The sequence below is a fragment of the Chelonoidis abingdonii genome, chromosome 1 (genome assembly GCF_003597395.2).
Source record: "Chelonoidis abingdonii isolate Lonesome George chromosome 1, CheloAbing_2.0, whole genome shotgun sequence".
NCBI lineage: Eukaryota > Metazoa > Chordata > Testudines > Testudinidae > Chelonoidis > Chelonoidis abingdonii.
This window is the reverse complement of record NC_133769.1, coordinates 243784598-243803005: the sequence shown is the minus strand read 5'-3', so window position 1 is coordinate 243803005 and position 18408 is coordinate 243784598. Positions and strand designations below refer to the sequence as shown.

Genomic DNA, 18408 nt, shown 5'->3' with positions numbered 1-18408 from the left:
GATACAGGGCTTTTGGGGTCCCTTTTACCTGGCTTAAAGGGACCAGAAGAGGGATGAGAATCTCACTCCTTCACTTGAAGCACATGCTTGCATCTCATTGAAATGAATGTGCTTAAGCACCATTCCCCAGACTAAGAATATGTTCTTTAAACAGGACCTTGCACTTGAGCAAAGTGGGTGTAAAACTGTTACCAAATCAGAACAGTGCTGTTTTGCATCTACTTTGCACAAGTGTAAATAACTACACAAGATGCAAAGCAGCGCAGATTTGGACTCTTAACCTCAATGGAAATAAAAAAGGATTGGAAGAGCAATGGGAAATAACATACCCAAAGATCTTTGCTAGCCCTCTCAAAGAGACAAAGAAAATAGGCCAGATTATCGCATCGAAATGCTACAGAAAGCAGTGTCCTCATTTCTGAGCACTGACCTTCACATATGACAGGGAGATAAGATATTACATCCTAAAAGGAAACACAGGAATTAGAAGCAGGAATACTGTGCTCAAAATCGTCATTTTGACGTTTCAGACTCTGAATAAACCTTGCTTGAAAAAAATCTCTGTAGTTTCCTTTCTATTTATGACAACTCATATTTTACCCGTAGTGATTTTTAAACCATGTATTTAAACCTCCAAGATCAACAGAAATATTTCCATATTTTTTGCAATTACAGTGGATATTGTTTTAAAATTCCCTGTTGTGTTAGTAATCCAATCACACCAGTACTGAGAGTCTGAAAATGACAAGACCTAAATCAAAAGCAAAGATTATTTAGTTCATTTTTATTGTCCATACTGAAGCAAATGCTTACTTATGTCAACTAACCACAACAGAGTGAATGTATAAATACTGAAAGAATTTTTAAAATAATCTAAGTAGCTATTAGTGTTCCAAGAAAAGAACTGTGTTTTCAATATAAAATATTTCAAATGACATTGTACCTTTAAAATTATTTAAAATGTACACTAGTAATATTATTTATATTAGAGGAAGAACTATTTTATAATTTCCTTCATTTCTATCACATAAAGTAAATTTTAACCGTAGCAGAAAAGCAGTTGTCCAGAGGAAATACGATGAGACACCAAACTATATCTCAGTTGACCAAAAAAAAAAAACACCATCCCAGGAAAGAGCCAGATGCACTGAGCCTTCTCAATGTAACAAAAAATCCCATGCTTGGTCTACATATATAGCCTTGTAGTAACTTGTAAAGCCAGATCACAAGATCTTCTGAAAGGAAATATTAAAATGGAAAGAATAGCAGGGAGGGAGTAAAATATGTGGAGCTTGCATAAGGATATTATTCTCTTTCCAATACACATATAACTTAACGTGTACAGGTATACCTTAACACGTGTTATGCCTGTTTAAAAAGTGTCACTATGCACTGTACTTTAAATCATTCTCTAAAGAGATGAGAAAACTTATGAATTCTAATGTAGAACTAAAGTCTTCTAAATCTCTATGATTCAGTCACTAAAATTATTCAGACACCCTGTTACCATTATCCTACTAGCATAAGAAGTTATATCAAACTAGACCTAAAATGTAAGTCTGCAAACGAAGTATTTTACAAAACAAATATCAATACAAGTTTTTCCACCTTTGTTCAATTTGTACAGCCCCTCATACAATAGGGTCCAGGTCCATGCCAGGGGTTCCCTAGATGCTACAAGAATACACATAAATAATAATATGATGCCTAATGACGTAAACTTTCCTCTGTATAACTCACAGCTCCAGTCATTATATTAATGAACACAAGATGGTTGAAGGAGACACTAACAAGTCAAAGGTTAAGTCTGCACTACAGCCTATATCAGTATAAAATATGTCGCTCAGGGGTGTGAATAAACCATCCACCAAGCAACATAAATTACAGCAACGTAAGCGCTTGTGTGCACAGTGCTGTTAATGGGAGAGTGTGCCTTCACCAGATATGGTGCATCAGGGCAGCTACATTGGTACAGCTGTGCCACTGTACATGTAGACGTGCCCTAAGGTGAGTAAACTGAGAACACAAAGTAAAAGTAAACCAGAATACTGTTTTCTTCAGTTTTAATAACCTAAAGATATTAAACACACGGGTAATTATTTTTTTTGAGGGGGGAGTTAATATTTGGGACCTCATTCTGACTCAGTGAAAATCAATAGATCTGATTCTCCATTGCTTTGCACTTTAGTGTTAATAAGGTACCATATGTTTGAATGAACTATTCCAGTGGTTCCCAAACTTGTTCCGCCGCTTCCAGCAGCTCTCATTGGCCTGGAGCAGCGAACTGCGGCCAGTGGGAGCCACGATTGGCCAAACCTGCGGACGCAGCAGGTAAACAAACCGGCCTGGCCCGCCAGGGACTTTCCTTGCACAAGCGGCGGAACAAGTTTGGGAACCACTGAACTATTCAGATTTGGTAGCATTGTACAACCTCTTTACCTGGGTACAACTGACTACTTCCATCTTGTCTACAGTGGAGAAACAGACAAAAAAATTCCCACTCGTGTTATCACCTCTTTAGCTGAATCAGCAAATGCCATAACGTAAAATAAAGTCCCACAGCAAAACCATTTTTATCACTGAATAAGTCAGACTTACTTTTAGCAGGTTTAACTAATACAGCGGTAAAACCAGGGTGTGTCACAGCAGCCTTGTCTATACTAAGGCTCTCATCATCCGAACTGATGGGAAATATTTTTTTTTAAATTTATCTTTGGGTGCACCAAGACACAAGGTGCAAGACAGTACAGACTCAGGACAAATGGAATTACCAGTGAAAGTGATATGGTACCATGTGGTCTATATATAGAGTACTTTGTTCTGTAGTACTTTTATGGGCCGCATTACTGCAGTATCTGAGCAGCTCACAATTTTTAATGTACTTAGCCGCACAACACCTCTCAGGAGTAGGAAAAAACTATTAACCTCATGTTATAGATCAAAACAGAGGCATAGAGACATTAAGGCCCAGATCCTTAAAGATATTTAGGCTGCTAACTTCCACTGAAATCAGTGCAAGTTAGCAGCCTAAATATCTTTGTGGATACAGGCCTCAGTGACTTGCCTGAAGTCACACAGGAAGTCTGTCGCAGAGCAAGAAACTGAATCCATGACTATGGAGTCCAAAGTTAACTCCCTAACCACTAGACCATCCTTTTTCTAATTATGTTTTGTATCTTAAAGACAAATGAGACACTGTGCAACCTAAAGACTAAATCAACACTCTTCTTACTAATGTGAAACTTTTTTAAAGAATGTATAACATGTAAAAGCTGAAACAGAAAAACTACAGTGGCTGCCCATACAAAGATCCACTGGCTTGAAAGAGTATTTAAAGTCTAAGCTTTCCAGGGCAGGGAATGTCTCTTACTTTATTTGTGGAGGGGCCCTCATTTTAGTTGAGCCCTCTAGGCCCTACAGTAATACAAAGTAATAATACCATTTTCAGAGGTGTTCTATACTTTCAAAATGGAGAATTCTATTATATCTTATATACAGTAGTTTTTTCTAATCTGTAAGTGGGACTTTTAAAACTAGGAAACAAATATATTCTGCTAAAAATGTAAACGGTTTTCTACTTGTGGGTTCTTCATAGTGCCCTTTACCCTTCTAGGTCATAACACATGTTTAAATATGGGTTGTCCCAAAAAGCACTTAAATTATCAGTTGCCTTCTTAGTCCTGATTCCTACCATGAAGTCTTAATGTTGAGTTTAGGACATTTAGATGTGTAATTTCAAGGTAATTTGTCTTCTTTTATCATAAATGTAATTTTTAAGGAAGTTAAAATTAAAATCATTTTCCAGACAAGAAGCAAAATCCAAAGTTGCATCCCTGCTCGTCACCCTCCCGCATCACCATTTCTTCATGTGTCACAAAATATAAACAATTCCAGATTGCAAGTTCATATAGAATTTAAGAGACTTAAGTTCATATAGCTAGGGCTATAGCACAATTCAGTAACAAACTCTAGTCCCACCACAGTAATAATGAACCGTTTACTCATGTTGTGGCAGCATGCTGGACAGTGTTGCAACTTGGCTCACCCACATGGCAGTACTGTTGCCTGAAAATGGCATGTAATTCTTATGAAGAGAAATTGTCTAAGCTTTTCAATGACAGGTATTATTGACCTTAATATATTTTTTATCAGAACAATTTGTATAGTATACTTCAGTAAGTTACAGAGGGGTTATACATAGTTTGAAAAACTTGAAATATAACGTGGCCTTCGTGCTGGAGAGTTCAATGTCATAAAGTGCTGAAGATATGAACACACATCAGACAAATAAATTAGTAGCTAATTTATTTCTCTGGTTTATTTAACAATATTCTAAGTTTAGCACATTAAATAAAAACTCACAGACAATGGGTAGGATTAACAATGGCTTTGTCTTAGAACAACGAGACATGTCAACTGAACCAATTACCATTTTATTTTGGATACCAAAAATTAAAAGGCCATAAGGAGCAAAACAGTGCATTGCACTGGCATTGGTGAAAGCGATTTGGGGAGAAAACAGGTTGCACTGCATGATAATTTTAGTCTTCAGATGGTCCACAAGGAAACGGGTGGAGAAGCTGAATTCAGACCTGGGGGGGAGGGGATGGGCTGATTTTCTTTTTTTTTACATTGGTGTAACTCCACTGATTTCAGTTAAGCTACTCCTAATTACAGTAGTGTAAGAGGAGATTCAAACCTCTGGTGTTAACACAGTGCTTAGTTTTTAATGAAAGAATTGCCAAGTCTCAAGCAATTTTTTTTTTTACTTTCATTCCTCAAGTGGCAAGCCCAGAGGTGCTGGGGGCTCAACCCTGGCACAAATTAAGCACTATGTTAACAGCTTCAGCTCCTTTAGCAACAAATTCATTAGGTGACAAATGGTGGTAAAAGTTACTCTTAAAATTGATGTGGTAGTGTAAGTTACATCAGCTTGGCAATCAATGTGTAAAATAAGTGACATATACATGTTGTGTTAGCATTTTATACTGCTGTCCATCATCGCAGTATCTGAGTGCTATATGTACACATGCATTTTATAGCATAGTCAGTGAGACTAAGACAACAGAGTGAATGTCTCTGATCTCTGCAACAACTGAATGATTTCCAAGGTCACCTGATACACAGACTTTCAGGGGAAATCCCACCTATACCTTCACGCTACATTGTAGACCAGGGATCAGCAACCTTTGGCACACAGCTCGCCAGGATAAGCACACTGGTGGGCCAGGCCGGTTTGTTTACCTGCTGCGTCCATAGGTTTGGCCGATTGCGGCTGCCACTGGATGCAGCAGGCTAGTGGCAGCTGCAGGAAGCGGCACGGGATGAGGGATGTGTTCGCCTGCACTTCCCACCACCCACACTGGCACGGAGCAGCGAATCGCGGCCAGTGGGAGCTGCGATCGGCCGAACTTGTGGACGCAGCAAGTAAACAAACTGGCCCGGCCTGCCAGGGCGTGCCAAAGGTTGCCGATCCCTGTGGTAGACTAATGACAATTTGTATTCTATTCGGTAAGAGCAATATTCCCAGAACATTTCCAATTGGGAAATGAAAAAAGAAAAAAAAACTTTGCCTATAATATGGTAGTTCCAAAAGTCCCCCTGGGCATAAGCAAAATATGCTGGCTGCCTCCCCACTCTCAGGCAAAAAGTGGACTATAGACTTGTTTTAGACACGTAGCTCTTCCTAAGAGATGCATTTTATTATTTTATTTTGCCAAATACTCAAAAAGACTTAAAATATTTAGGCATAGAGACACAGGGGGAGCTACTGCAGTACACATAATGATTAATCAGAACTAGTATTGAGGTGGGCCAGACCAAAGCCCTCTACAAACTGACTTTAAAGGGAAGAAGGGGAAAAGGAAGTTTGTAAGTGCTGACATAACAGGAAACATTATCAAAGTCTAACAACTTGAGTGAGGGTTGTTTTCCCTGCTTAAATACATTTACACAAAATTAAAGCTTACTTTTTTGAAAGGCTTTTTCTACCGAAGATCTTTCTAACCCCCTGGTCAAAGTCCCAATTTAAATTAAAACAATTTGTATAAAAACAAATATGGTCCTTGCCATTTTCCAATCTCCCTACTTCCCCCATCCTTCAGGGGCCTGATTCTTTGCTGCTTTACACCTTGTGTAGCCACCACTTAGACCAGGAGTTCTCAAACTGGGGATCGTGACCCCTCAGGAGGTCGCAAGTTTATTTCATGGAGAGTTGTGAGCTGTCAGCCTCCACTCCAAATCCTGCTTTGCCTTCAGCATTTATAATGGTGCTAAATATATTTAAAAGTGTTTTTAATTTACAAGGAGGGTCGCACTCAAAGGCTTGCTTGTGAAAGGGGTCCCCAGTACAAAAGTTTGAGAACCACTGACTTAGACTCAGACAAAGTGAGTGTAAAATGCCACAATTCTGATGTGTTGTGACTTCCACCTATTTAGTATAAATGTAAGGGTGACATCAGGGGTTGTCTACACTAGAAAGTTTTACCACTTTAACTATACTAGTATGACTAAGTGACAAAATGTCCCCTGGTGTGGATGCAGTTATACTAGCATAGAAGTGCTTAAACCAATATAGCTTATTGTGGTTTGGGAAGCAAAAAAGCTGTATCAGTATAATTGCATCCACACTAGAGCCTGTACCTGTATGTCAATACAAAAATCACACCCCTAATTGATGTAGTTATACCAGTAGAACTTGCAGTGTAGACGAGGCCAAAAGTATGAGGTAGTGAAAAATCAGGCTCAAAATTATTTATTGTCTAGTTTCTTCCTAATATTTTTGTAAGAGTCTCTGAAGATCTGACTTATGGATTTTTAAATCAACTTTAAATTTAGGAATTTAAACTTTGAAATCCTAACCCATGTTGGCTTCAGAAGTGGATTTGTACATCTTTAAAACTTCTCTGTTTAGGGTCCAAATTCAGAAAACATTCCTATTACAGAAAGCACTTAAGCACATTCAAGTCCCACTGAAGTACACAGGAATTAAACACATGCATAAGTGCTTTCCTGAAATTGGGGCCAGAGTCAGGAGTTATGGTCTTTGCAGAATTACTTCCTTGTTCATTTCAGTGCTATATAATCAAACGTTATTCATGTTTTAAGATAGTGAGCAAGACATATACAATAGAAGCTTAAACCAAGCCTTTACGCTTGTTCAATATTTACAGTATTCATAGCATCAAACAGAACAATTTTGGTAACTTAAGACAAATACCTTTTCTTTATTTAATGTACCATAGTATTCCTGTTAAATGAACCCACTGTCTCGAATATTAAAGAAATTGCTGCTTACATTTACTGTGTCATTTAAATTAAAAATCTGTTCCTGTTCCAAGCCCCACTCGCCTTCATCCTCATCTTCAGGTTCTGCTTCAGACACATTGCGAGTGTTTTCGTACAAGAAGATCTGCTCATCAACATGAGCTGGGGCTAACCGGTTTCTCTTAGCACTTACAACATTAGCAGAGGAACCAAAAAGGCGTTCAGGGAAGACTCTTGTGGCTAGTATACACCAATATTTCTGAAGTACCTTTGGTAAAACAGGAAATAATGCTAGTCTGTCAGACCACCACTTAAGTGGGTCTTCATTTAGACCAAGAACCTTTTGTGACTTAAAGTTGCTCAATTCCTCAACAATCTGAGCATGCCATTCCTCTTGGTCTTCCACCCCTCCTGTTTGGCAAAATATTTCTGCAAGCATGTTATTGATTGCGCTGGTAGGGGGAGGAGTAGAGGAGATGATTATTTTTTTCACAGGTGGCTCTTCTGACACTGTAAAGAACTTTTCTTCAGGCCTGAAAGTGTTTTCTTTTACTTTTTCCAAAAGGCTTTTTGCTTCCTCCACCACTCTGTTTTCTACCTGTTGCCGTTCAAATGCTGAAAGGAAAGGTAGTTTTTTGTACCTAGGGTCCAGAAAAGTTGCAACATTGAGAAACATGTCTATCTCAGGTGTATGCTGGTATGTTGTTGATAACTCTTTGGCTATCACTTCCTTGGCCATGCTAATTTCTTTCAAATCATTCTCTTTGATGTTCAATGTGGTATTTAGAAGCATGTGGAGCAGGGGTTTCACCATACTTATTGTTGGATATTTTGAAGCAGACATCATCTCAGCAACCTGTTTAAAGGGTTGAAGTAAGTCCACCAGGCCTTCAATTGTATTCCATTCACTGGCTTCCAGCATCAGATGGTGGTTATTGCTGTCCTCCACAAGAACTGCTGCAATTACAAACTGCTGTTCCTTAAGACGTTGCAACATGGCAAGTGTGCTTCCCCACCAGGAAACACGATCACTTACAAGCATACAGTGGAGAATATTTTGTTGCTTCTGCTTCTCACTTAACATGTACATTGCGACTGTGGATTGCTGAAAATATTCCACCAGTTTTCGGCACCTAGCAAGGAGGCTGCACAGTTTTGGAAGCTGAAAAGCTTGTTGTATTCCTGCATTAAAAGTCTGCCCCAAACAAGGCATTTGTACTGGAATATCTAGGAGAGAGCAAGCTTTCACAATGTCTTTACCATAATCTGTTGTAGCACCAAAGACTTTTGTATTGATCCCCCATTCAATAAAGATTTCATAGAGGACTCGTGTAATAGTTTCTGCAGTATTTTCCTCTGGCACTTCAAATGTTTTTAAACACCGGGAGTTAACAGCCAGACAGTTAGAAGGGCTACTGTTCAGAAAATGAACTGCAAGTGTTACATACGATCTATTCTGGTTTTCACTTCTCCACATATCAGTGGATATGCCACACCATAGAATTTCAGTAAGTTCTTTTAACACAATTTCTCTAATAGCATTGTATTTTTCAGGAATTGCTTTTGTGCAGAAATATTTCCTGCTAGGAAGTTCATATCTAGGATCTGCCGTTCTCAAAAGTGCCCTGAATGTGGGTTCATCAACAATAGAGGAAGGATACATGCCCTCACAAATTAGGCTAATCACAGCAGCAGTCAATTCTTGATGCTTTTTGTTTTCATAATTGTGGCTGGTCTTCATAATTAAAGTGTCTTGAACAACCTGCTGTGATGATTCTGGCTTCAGTTTTGAAAATGCAGTAGCAAACGCTTCCCTCATTTGCTCAGTGTTACTTTTCACAAATTCGCAGAACTCATCAGGATGATTTTTCTCAAGGTGGTATGAAAGGTTGGATGTGTTTCCTGAATAGGCAATTTGGGCCATGCAGATGCGGCAATAGATTTTCTTCCACTGTAATATGCATCCTTCTGCATTGGTATCAAACCCAAAGTACTTCCATACTTTACTCTTTGCTCTTGGATGAGCCACTAACTTTAGATCTGATGGCGAGCCTTCTAAGCTTTTATTCTCCATTGCTTCTTGGCCACCGTCCCACCTTTTGATCCTTCACTCATTAATGAGTACCTGATAAAGGCAGTAAGATAAAGATACAATGAGAAAGCACACGTCGAGCACACTCAAGTATGTGATATCAGTGCTTTTGTGAATACACCAAGAAACCTACCTTACTAATTACATTTGAAAAATTAAAGATGAAGTTTACAGGAAGTGTGACCTATAGGAAGACCCATTAGAATGTCAAAAATAAAAGTGTTTTAATATGTGAAGCGATGCTGTGACTGAGCTAGTACAACCAAGAAAAACTGAGTTTCTTGAGTAACATGAAAATTCTTGGTAGAGCAAGTGTAACAATCACTGTAGAGTTTAAGAACATTATTGTCACGTACATTATACATTTGTTATAGTAGTCCCCTATCCTGAAATTATACTTAAGCTTGAGTCAACATCCCTTTGCACAAGAATTATTGAACTCTGCTGTTTCTGCTATTTCAGCAAAAATTTGATACACAAGGAATAAATGTTTGTGCTGAAACCAATTTTATTAAATTGGTTTGACTTTGTTAGAGATTAATTTTTTAAGTTATACATTACAACTATGGAACTGATCCTGCTCTGCTCAAATCAAAAGGACATTTTCCAACTGGATTCAGTTAAAGTAGGATCAGAGCCCTCATGAACAGCAACAATATACATTTGAAGACTTTCCTGCCTGCCTCTTTGTGGAATTAATGTTCAGAGCTCTTGGCTCCTGGAATATCAGCACCTTATAATTGCAGGAAGAGAGGCACGCAGGGGAACTTCTATCAATGCATTGAAATATGTCAGTTTGAACATTCTTTTTAGCTGTTCAGAAGAACAAATGTAAGAGTTTTCTAGAGTGTGCTCTGGAAAATTATACCTACGGATTTGCATGGGGCAAAATATTTTTCCCAGAAAAGTATAATAAAGCCACCAGTCTCCCTTCAAGCAACTACCTGCCAGAGCTCATTTCTCTGCACCAGTGCACCACTACACATGGCTGAGATTGCATTTGTAGATGTTGCTTTGTCTACCTCTACCATGGCTGCCATCTAGCCAGATCATTGCCAACAGACCCTCAGAACAACAAACAGCCCCATTCTTGAAATGCACAGTAAATGGGTAACAAAGATCAGTAAGGAGAGGGTAAAGGAGCCATCAGGGAACAGTGGTGCAGGCACGTACAAAAATTTGAGAAGACCAGAGTTGAGAATACGTTCATGATGCATTCTACTGAGAATGGGACGTCAACAAATCAGTAAGTTGGGGGAAGAGGACATGTCCCCATCATTCCCTGTCAGTGGCAGCACCATGCCAGGAAACAGAAAAAGAAAGCCCTGGATGAGTAAGACAAGCTAGCAGGCTTTTCATGACATTGTTGCAGACCTGCAAGAATGTTTGTGTGTACCTTTTCAGTGCCGTTGCTCCTGTGGGCTTACTCTGTGGAGAAAAGCAACAAAGAGTCCTATGGCATGTTATAGACTAACAGATGTATTGGAGCATGAGCTTTTGTGGGTGAATACCCACTTCGTCGGATGCATGTCACATGCATCCGACAAAGTGGGTATTCACCCAGGAAAGCTCATGCTCCAATATGTCTGTTAGTCTATAAGGTGGTGCCACAGGACTCTTTGCTGCTTTTACAGATCCAGACTAACATGGCTACCCCTCCAATACTTGACTTTATGGAGTAAGGGACTTTTGTTCCTTTTAACTATTCTAGTTATTTTTTAATATTTTGGGTTTTTTTAATAAAATAGTAAGACAAGGTTACTGAAGGTTACAGATGAGGGGGAGTTGCAGATTTTTCTGCTTTGGTTGATTTCTTTAAATATTTACATCTGAAGATTCTGCATCAGGAGGTAAAACTATTCTGTTTTTTAAAATGTGCTCTGAATTCTGGTATGTCCTTTGCTATGACTAATTCCAGTGCTTCAGTCATCAATATCAATTACTGACCCAACATGATTATGCTGTATTATTCCAAAGATCCATATTAATAACTCCATGTTATGCATTCTCATTGTATGACAATATAACTTTGAAAGAGAGGTATATACAGTATAATGTTACAGATGATGGTTTTAATAGCTTCATCTTTTGCACTGGCATGATGTACCATATCAGTATTTGCTGTTATTATTGCTTCAGATACCTCTATTTCAAACCATGTCACAGGGTTTCTGATACACATACAGACTCAACAAATTTCATTTTATCCCAGAGTATCCCTTACTGTAACACAGAGGATCCTGGACGCAAACAGGAAGTAGCGTAATAAAACAGGTGGTGTGCCTTTAATATTTAAAATTAAGGAGAGAAATTCTACAACCTACAGATCCTGTCATAGAACAAGAAAAAAACACATTCATTCAAATTGAATGAGTGTCCCAGGCACACTCCACCTGATTTTATGACTGTAAGATCTTTTCTATCATTTGTATATAGACTCAACGTTTAACTAGAGTGGTATACCATAGCATTGCCACAATTAAAGATACATCAGCATACCACCACCTTAATTATAATACTGAAGCACACATAACTTTGCTATCTAAATTGCTCTCTTTTAAATGTAGACTTTTTCTGAATATAATTTAATAATATCTTACATGTACATTATATATAGTTCCTTTCATCTTGATGGATCCCAGATATTGTTCCTCCCATATATGTGAATCACTTAACCAGCAACGGATCACAAACTGTCTCTGGAGTGAAATCATTTTAACAACAGGGAAACATACTTGTTTAAGACAGGAAGTACAGCATCCTCTATTTATTATAATACTTTCTCCATATGAAATACAAGATATTAATACTTGAATCAAAACTGAGGGGGACCCAAGTTCTCTATTATTAATAGTTTTGAAAATTATAGTCAAAGCCAGAAGAAAATAATTTCATTTAGATTAATTAGAAAGAGAAAATTGGGCACATTTAAAGTTTCTCAGGTTAAAAGATGTTTTTAAAAACATGAATGAGTAATATTAGCACTCAGTTCTAAGTCACTTTCTACATCTCTCAAGTACCAAATATAAACATTAACAAGTCTTCTCTACAAGTACAAAACATGCAGCATCGAGTACGTCTGGAGCCAAATTTCAATGAAACGATTTATGCAACAGAAGATCAAATGCAGCATGAGAAAAAACAAAAATTTTCTGACAACTCTTCAACATGATCACAGAAAATCCTATTCTGTGAAACAATTAGTGTCAGACAGAGCATGATTTTAAAAAGAAAAAAACAATTAGATGACTTTCAATGGGCTGGAACCACATTTCCTGTATTAACTTCCTGGTGTCACAATTAGCTAGCTCATCTTTTGTAAATTCACTGATTAGATTTTTGTTTTTAAAACTTGATTTTGAGGCAAAGTCACACCTTACATTAAAATATCAGTACGAGCATTTTAAATTATTAAAGTTAAGCGGTGGGAGAAGAATATGCATGCAGTGTATCTATTTGAATAATTAATTATTTTTGTACACACAGCACTAACAGATATATATTACATTACCATACTGATCTTTAATTATACTATTTTATACAATTAGTATTGAGAAATGTTTAAATAATAATTCATATCATTCCTCTTCCTCCTTTACTATCCAGCACTGCACTTAATTGTGAAGTCTACATTAAATTCACAACCTGCATTGAAATTCCTCCTTCTGTGTTTCAGTTTCAGAGTCTGAAGCAAACTTCCTGATATTCCTACCCTGGAATGCTGTGAAATTTACACCTTCATGTTTGCACTTTCATGTTATATACTTTTGTGTTTTCAGTTCACAAATCAAAACTACTGCAATATATTTTGCCCCTGGAGCTGCTCACCTGTACAGTTCAAACTGTCCTTTCCATACACACCATCCTAAACAATATCTGTAAAATTAGACAAATATTAGCAGGATGTAGTAGGAAAGGAGTCAGTTTTTAGAAAGACAAGTTAAATTGTAGAGTGAAAACAGCATACAACCTTGATTAATTCAGGAAAAGAGGACTAATTTAATTTAGTTTACTTTAGACTGCAGCTCCTGAATATTTCTGTGAAATAGTATAACAAACTTTTTTTTCAATGAATGCAGCTTCTGATGATATAAGGGCTACAGCTACACTAGTACACTTCAGACCCTTAATTCAACACCAGGCAGATCAATCACTGGATGCCAGATGGCTTTCTATAATATAGCTTCCACCATGGAGCTGCACCTATGCTGAATTATGGCTATGTGGCTCGCCAGCGTAGATACGGTCAAGTAGGTTTGAGGTCCAAATTCCAGAACATGGAGCCCTGAGGAGCTAAACTACAAATCTTTGGCTCTCTCCTATTCCCCCCAATGTTTTTTTAAATGTTTCTCATTGATACCTGATTTATGCACCTTTTATTCCAGTAACCATATCTTTTTGAGAATTGAGGACTACAAGGGTTAGAAAAAACTTTCAACTTCTGTATTTTAAAATATTTTTAGTTTACTAAATTCTTGACACAATTGTTGCATCTTTATTCCAATAAAAGTAGCAGATTACTGATCCAAGATTGACTATGTCCATTCTAAAACACACATTATTACTTTCACATTTTAAAGTGTTGTTTTTGTCATACTATGATCACTACTTTGAAATCTTACCTAGTCTAGGCTAACGTCCATATCAAACACCCCTGTTCACAAGCTGGTTGGTTTTTTAATCACACTGTTTCAAACACATTCTTGATATTTTCTGATTGGTAATTATATTTAAGATTACAACAAAATAAAATGTTTGGGTCAATCTTTGTCATAATATTTCTGTTCAGTTTTAAATTATTTTGAAAGCATTACACACCCTAGGCATAATCCACAATTTTACCCTGCCAAGAAAAACTAATGCTAGAAGAATGCTCAGCTGACATAAAACTGTAGGCACACATCTGCCTTTTTTTTTTGTTTTTTTCTTTTTGGCATGTTATATGTTTTTGAGAATGAGAGCAAAACTCAAATCTGCATTAGAATTATTAGTATGGAAGAACATTACCCAATGAATCCATGTGTGAAAATCTGTGCTGTCCAGTCTTTGCATTAATTTTACAAAAATTAATGGTTGACACTGAAATTTATTTTCTCTCCTCCCTAGTACCTCAACTATACAATAAGTTGATTTGGGCCTCATATTTTAAATAATCTCACTGAACTGCATCACTATACCTGCAGTTTTGTTATTATTCTTGTTAAAGCCATCATCAATTCCATAAGAGCCACATTTGAAGATAGAGAAAATAAACAGAACCAAACTAGTGAGCTGCAGTGACGCTGTCACTCATTACATGGTTTTCAGGCCCTCCCAAGCTGCCGGGAGCTGTTAGAAGCACCAACAAATTAAGAAGTGTTTTTAAAAATTAGTGTCCTTCTAAATTTAAGATTCCTATTGTGTTGCTGTCTGGCCTGAAGAGATTCTCAGACTAATCATTTTTTAAAACCTTAAGCTTCCTTCATAGACACCTACTTTGGGGAAACAGAACATCATTAAGTTTTCTGTTGACCACAAAAATCATTTTAAAATGTAACACAAATGAACTGTTACCTGAAATACTGGCAATTAATGACAATATATATTCAGCATATAGAATATGTTCACCAACACTCCCCCCAGTGGCTGGGTGGGAAGAGAAAACTAGCGGTCTATGAGAGTTGGATTCAGTGAAGAAGTTCACCACTATCAATACTGGAAGAGTGATTTTAAAGAGGATGTAATCAAGTGGCCAGGAGTGTGGAAGAATAAAGTCCAGTGGCCAAGTTTAGCAGAAATGGAGGAATTTACTTGAGTTGCAGAATTCAAAAGCAGGCAAGGAGAACAGGGAGGATTCTAGCCTAGTATCTAGGTGCAGGATCAGGACAGAGGAAGGTATCCAGGCAAAGCAGACAGTTCTTGTTCAGCAGAAGCTAGGGGGATTGATTTCTTATAGATTTATCACCACAGTATCTGAGCACATCACAAATACTGATCAATCTTCAACACCCACGTGAGGCTGGGACCTGAGGCACAAACAGATCAAAACTGACGCCTGAATCTGAGGCAATGCCGGGAGCTGAAACCAGCTTTCCGGAGTCTGTCCAGCAACTGAAGCACAAGGCCACCCAGGTTCAGCAGCAGAGAGGGATGCAAGGGCCTAACGCAGCGGCCTGGGCAAGTGCAGAAACTGGGCGGAGGGGGAGAGACTATGCATCTAGCACGGGAACGGGTGCAGTTCAAGTAGCGAGGGGGCGTGTGTAGGTGTCTCCCAGTAACCCGGTATGCCAGCACTAACCAGGCAGGCTGAAGCCCACGAACTGCCTGCGAAGCCAGCAGGGAAAAGGGCCCAGCGGTCCGGAGCGGACCCAGCCCAGCAGCCAGGCGCGGGCAGAAGGCACCAGCGCAGCGGGCCGCGGGGAGGCTGTAGCGCGCAGCTCGGTGGCCCGGCGCAGAAGCAGCAGCGTGTGCAGCTCCCCGGGGAGGAGCGCTAGGCCAGACCCTGTGGTACTGCAACCCTGGCAGGGAGCAGAGCCCCGGTGCGGCCGGACAGCAGGCTGCGCACACGTAGGAGCCAGAGCACGGGGGCGCTCCCCGGGGGCGGCGCTGCAGAGCCTCGCTGTGCGCAGGGGCCAAGGTCACGGCCCACGGCCCAGCCCCCGCGGGGAGAGCGGGGCCCGGGTAGGGGAGGAAGGGAAGCCTACAAAGAGGCAGCGGCCGCCGGCCTCCTGCTCTCCCCCCTGCCCCGTTAGGAGAGCGGGCTCAGTGCCCGGCGGTCCGCGCCTGGTGCCACTGCGCGGCTTCCCGGGCCCTGCCAGCAGCGCTCCGCACGGGGCGGCCCACGACCGCCGCTGGGCAGCAGCGGCGCGGGGCGCGATGCTCTCACCTGGCGCGGGGGCCGCGGGGCGGAGGCGACGCAGCAGCTGGGCAGGGCGACGGCGAGGCCGATGCAATAGAGCTGCACGCGCGGCAGCACCCGAGACAATAGCGACTGGCTACCTCCCGCCCTCGGCGCGGGGAGAAGCGGGGACGGGCCCCGGCGCCGCCCGTGGTGTGTGGTGTGTGTGTCCGCCCCGGGCTGGCGGGCGCGGCGCTGCTGCAGACCCACACCAGCGGAGGGAGAGCGCCGCCGCTGTCACAGGCTGCCACGCGCCCGGACGCTCCGCTGCTAGCTTCTGGGCATGTGCGCGGCACCCCCGCGTCAGGGCGGGGAAGGGGAGAGCAGCCCCATGCCTCCGGCAGCGCCCTAGGCGCCGGGGGCGGGCGGCGGGGCGGGGGAGGACGATGCCACCTAGTTGAGGCGGGTACAGCCAAGGCTGCGCTTAGCTGCCACGGAGACGGGAGGAGCAGGGGCGAGCTGGCCGGGACCGGTGTTTTGTGATTTGCTGAAGAGCAGGTGGAGAACTGAGCAGCGGGAAAGTAATGGGGCCCTGTGGTGCCTCCTGAAAGGGAGGCCTGATCCGGGCCCCCACAGCCATAAAAATGAGGCCAGGGCCAGTGCCCTTACTATAAAGCACGATGAATGAGACACACATTTTTAACAGGAAGGAAATAAAACCTTAGGAACATATTACCAAGGTTGTAGTGGCGTCTCCATCACAGGCAACTTTTAAACCAAGATTGGATTTTTAAAAAAAAAAAACTCTAGAATTATTTTGGGTAAGTTCCAAGGCCTGTGTTACGCAGTGTGTCGGACCAGGTGATCACAGTGGTCCCTTCTACCTGTGTGGTAATACAGTAACACCTCGCTAATCGTTGTAGTTATTTTCCTGAAAAATGCTACTTAAGCGAAGCAATGTTAGCGAATTCATTTCCCCATAAGAATCAAATGGGTGAGGGGGAGGTTCCAAGGAAATTGTTTCACCAGCCAAAATACTTTTTTTATGTATATGTATAAGTTTTAAACAAACAATTAATACTGTACACAGCAATGCTGATTGTGAAGCTTGGTTGAGGTGGTGAATAAGAGGTGGAAGAGGTGGGATATCAGGAATGCCTACTGCTAAATGATAACTACACTCGCTGAGCCTCAAGGTGTAACACGTTGTTTTATATAGCCTCACAACGCTACAGGCTAGCCAAAAGGGCATGGGGCAGCATGGCCAGGACCACACTGTGTTTGTGTGTGTCTATGTGTTAGAAAGGACATGCATGCCCCCTGTAAGTACACTAATCCACTCTAAGTATATTGTCTTTTAAGGTAGAATCAGCAAGTTGAGATAGCAGCTACTGTCAGCAAGCTCCCTCCTTACTGACACCTGTTGATTCCCCCCATCCTCCCCCCGCATTGTGAAGATGGGGTGAGCAGGGGCATAAGCAGAGTGGAGGGGGACACCCTGACATTACCCCCCTCTTCCTCCCCTCCGCCCCCGGCCAGCAAGCAGGAGCTTCTGGGAGCAGCCCAAGGCAAAGGCAGGAGCAGCACATGCAGTGGGGAGAGGACAGCTGAACTGCCGGCAACTGATAGCCTGCTGGGCAGCTGCTGCACAGGGAACTTAAGGGAGTGGGGCTGATAGGGGCTGCCAGTCCACCCTGGTTTCAAGTCCCCACAGACTAGCGCCAATGGGCTGCTCTTCCTGCAAGCAGTGGACAAACAGGCAGCTGCAAACAACGTCATAAAAGATCATTGTGGCAACTTTAAAGAGCATGTTCTCAAATTGTCAGCAACATCATAGGCACCAACTTAATTGATCAGCAACATCATAGGCGCCAACTTTCTCTGGCGCAGGTGGTGCCATGCCCCCCCTCCCGACTCACCCTGTCCCCACCATGGCCCACCCCATTTCAACCTCATCCCAAAGTCCTGCCCTAACTCTGCCCCCTCCCTGCCCCTATTGGATCCCTTCCCAAAATCCCGGCCCTGCCTCTTCCACAGCGCGCCGCATACCCCTTCTTACCCCTCCCTTCCTGCCCTGCAAATCAGCTGTTGCGGTCCGGAAGGGAGAGGTAAGAAGGGAGGGGGAGAAGCAGGTGTGGCAGCAGGCTCGCAGAGGACACGGAGGTGAGCTGGAGCAGGGGGTCGGGGTGGGGCCACGGGAGCTGCCCCACCACCATTTTTTCCGTGGGTGCTC

General features: G+C 41.4%; 1 protein-coding gene across 3 annotated transcripts; it reads right to left on the bottom strand.

Annotated features, from left to right (window-relative positions):
• Nucleotides 1-4288: 4288 nt before the first annotated feature.
• ZBED1 (zinc finger BED-type containing 1) lies at nucleotides 4289-16401 on the bottom strand. Of its 3 annotated transcripts, none has more exons than XM_032772489.2 (2): nucleotides 16224-16401; nucleotides 4289-9391 (listed from the first exon to the last, which is right to left on the bottom strand). In XM_032772489.2, the coding sequence occupies exon 2, from the start codon at nucleotides 9338-9340 to the stop codon at nucleotides 7253-7255; it is 2088 nt and encodes a 695-aa protein (XP_032628380.1). In that variant the 5' UTR covers nucleotides 9341-9391; nucleotides 16224-16401; the 3' UTR covers nucleotides 4289-7252. The 3 variants fall into 3 exon arrangements, with proteins under 3 accessions (XP_032628380.1, XP_032628381.1, XP_032628382.1); XM_032772490.2 differs by lacking the exon at nucleotides 16224-16401 and adding an exon at nucleotides 15351-15811; XM_032772491.2 differs by lacking the exon at nucleotides 16224-16401 and adding an exon at nucleotides 14912-15320.
• Between the last annotated feature and the right edge of the window lie 2007 nt (nucleotides 16402-18408).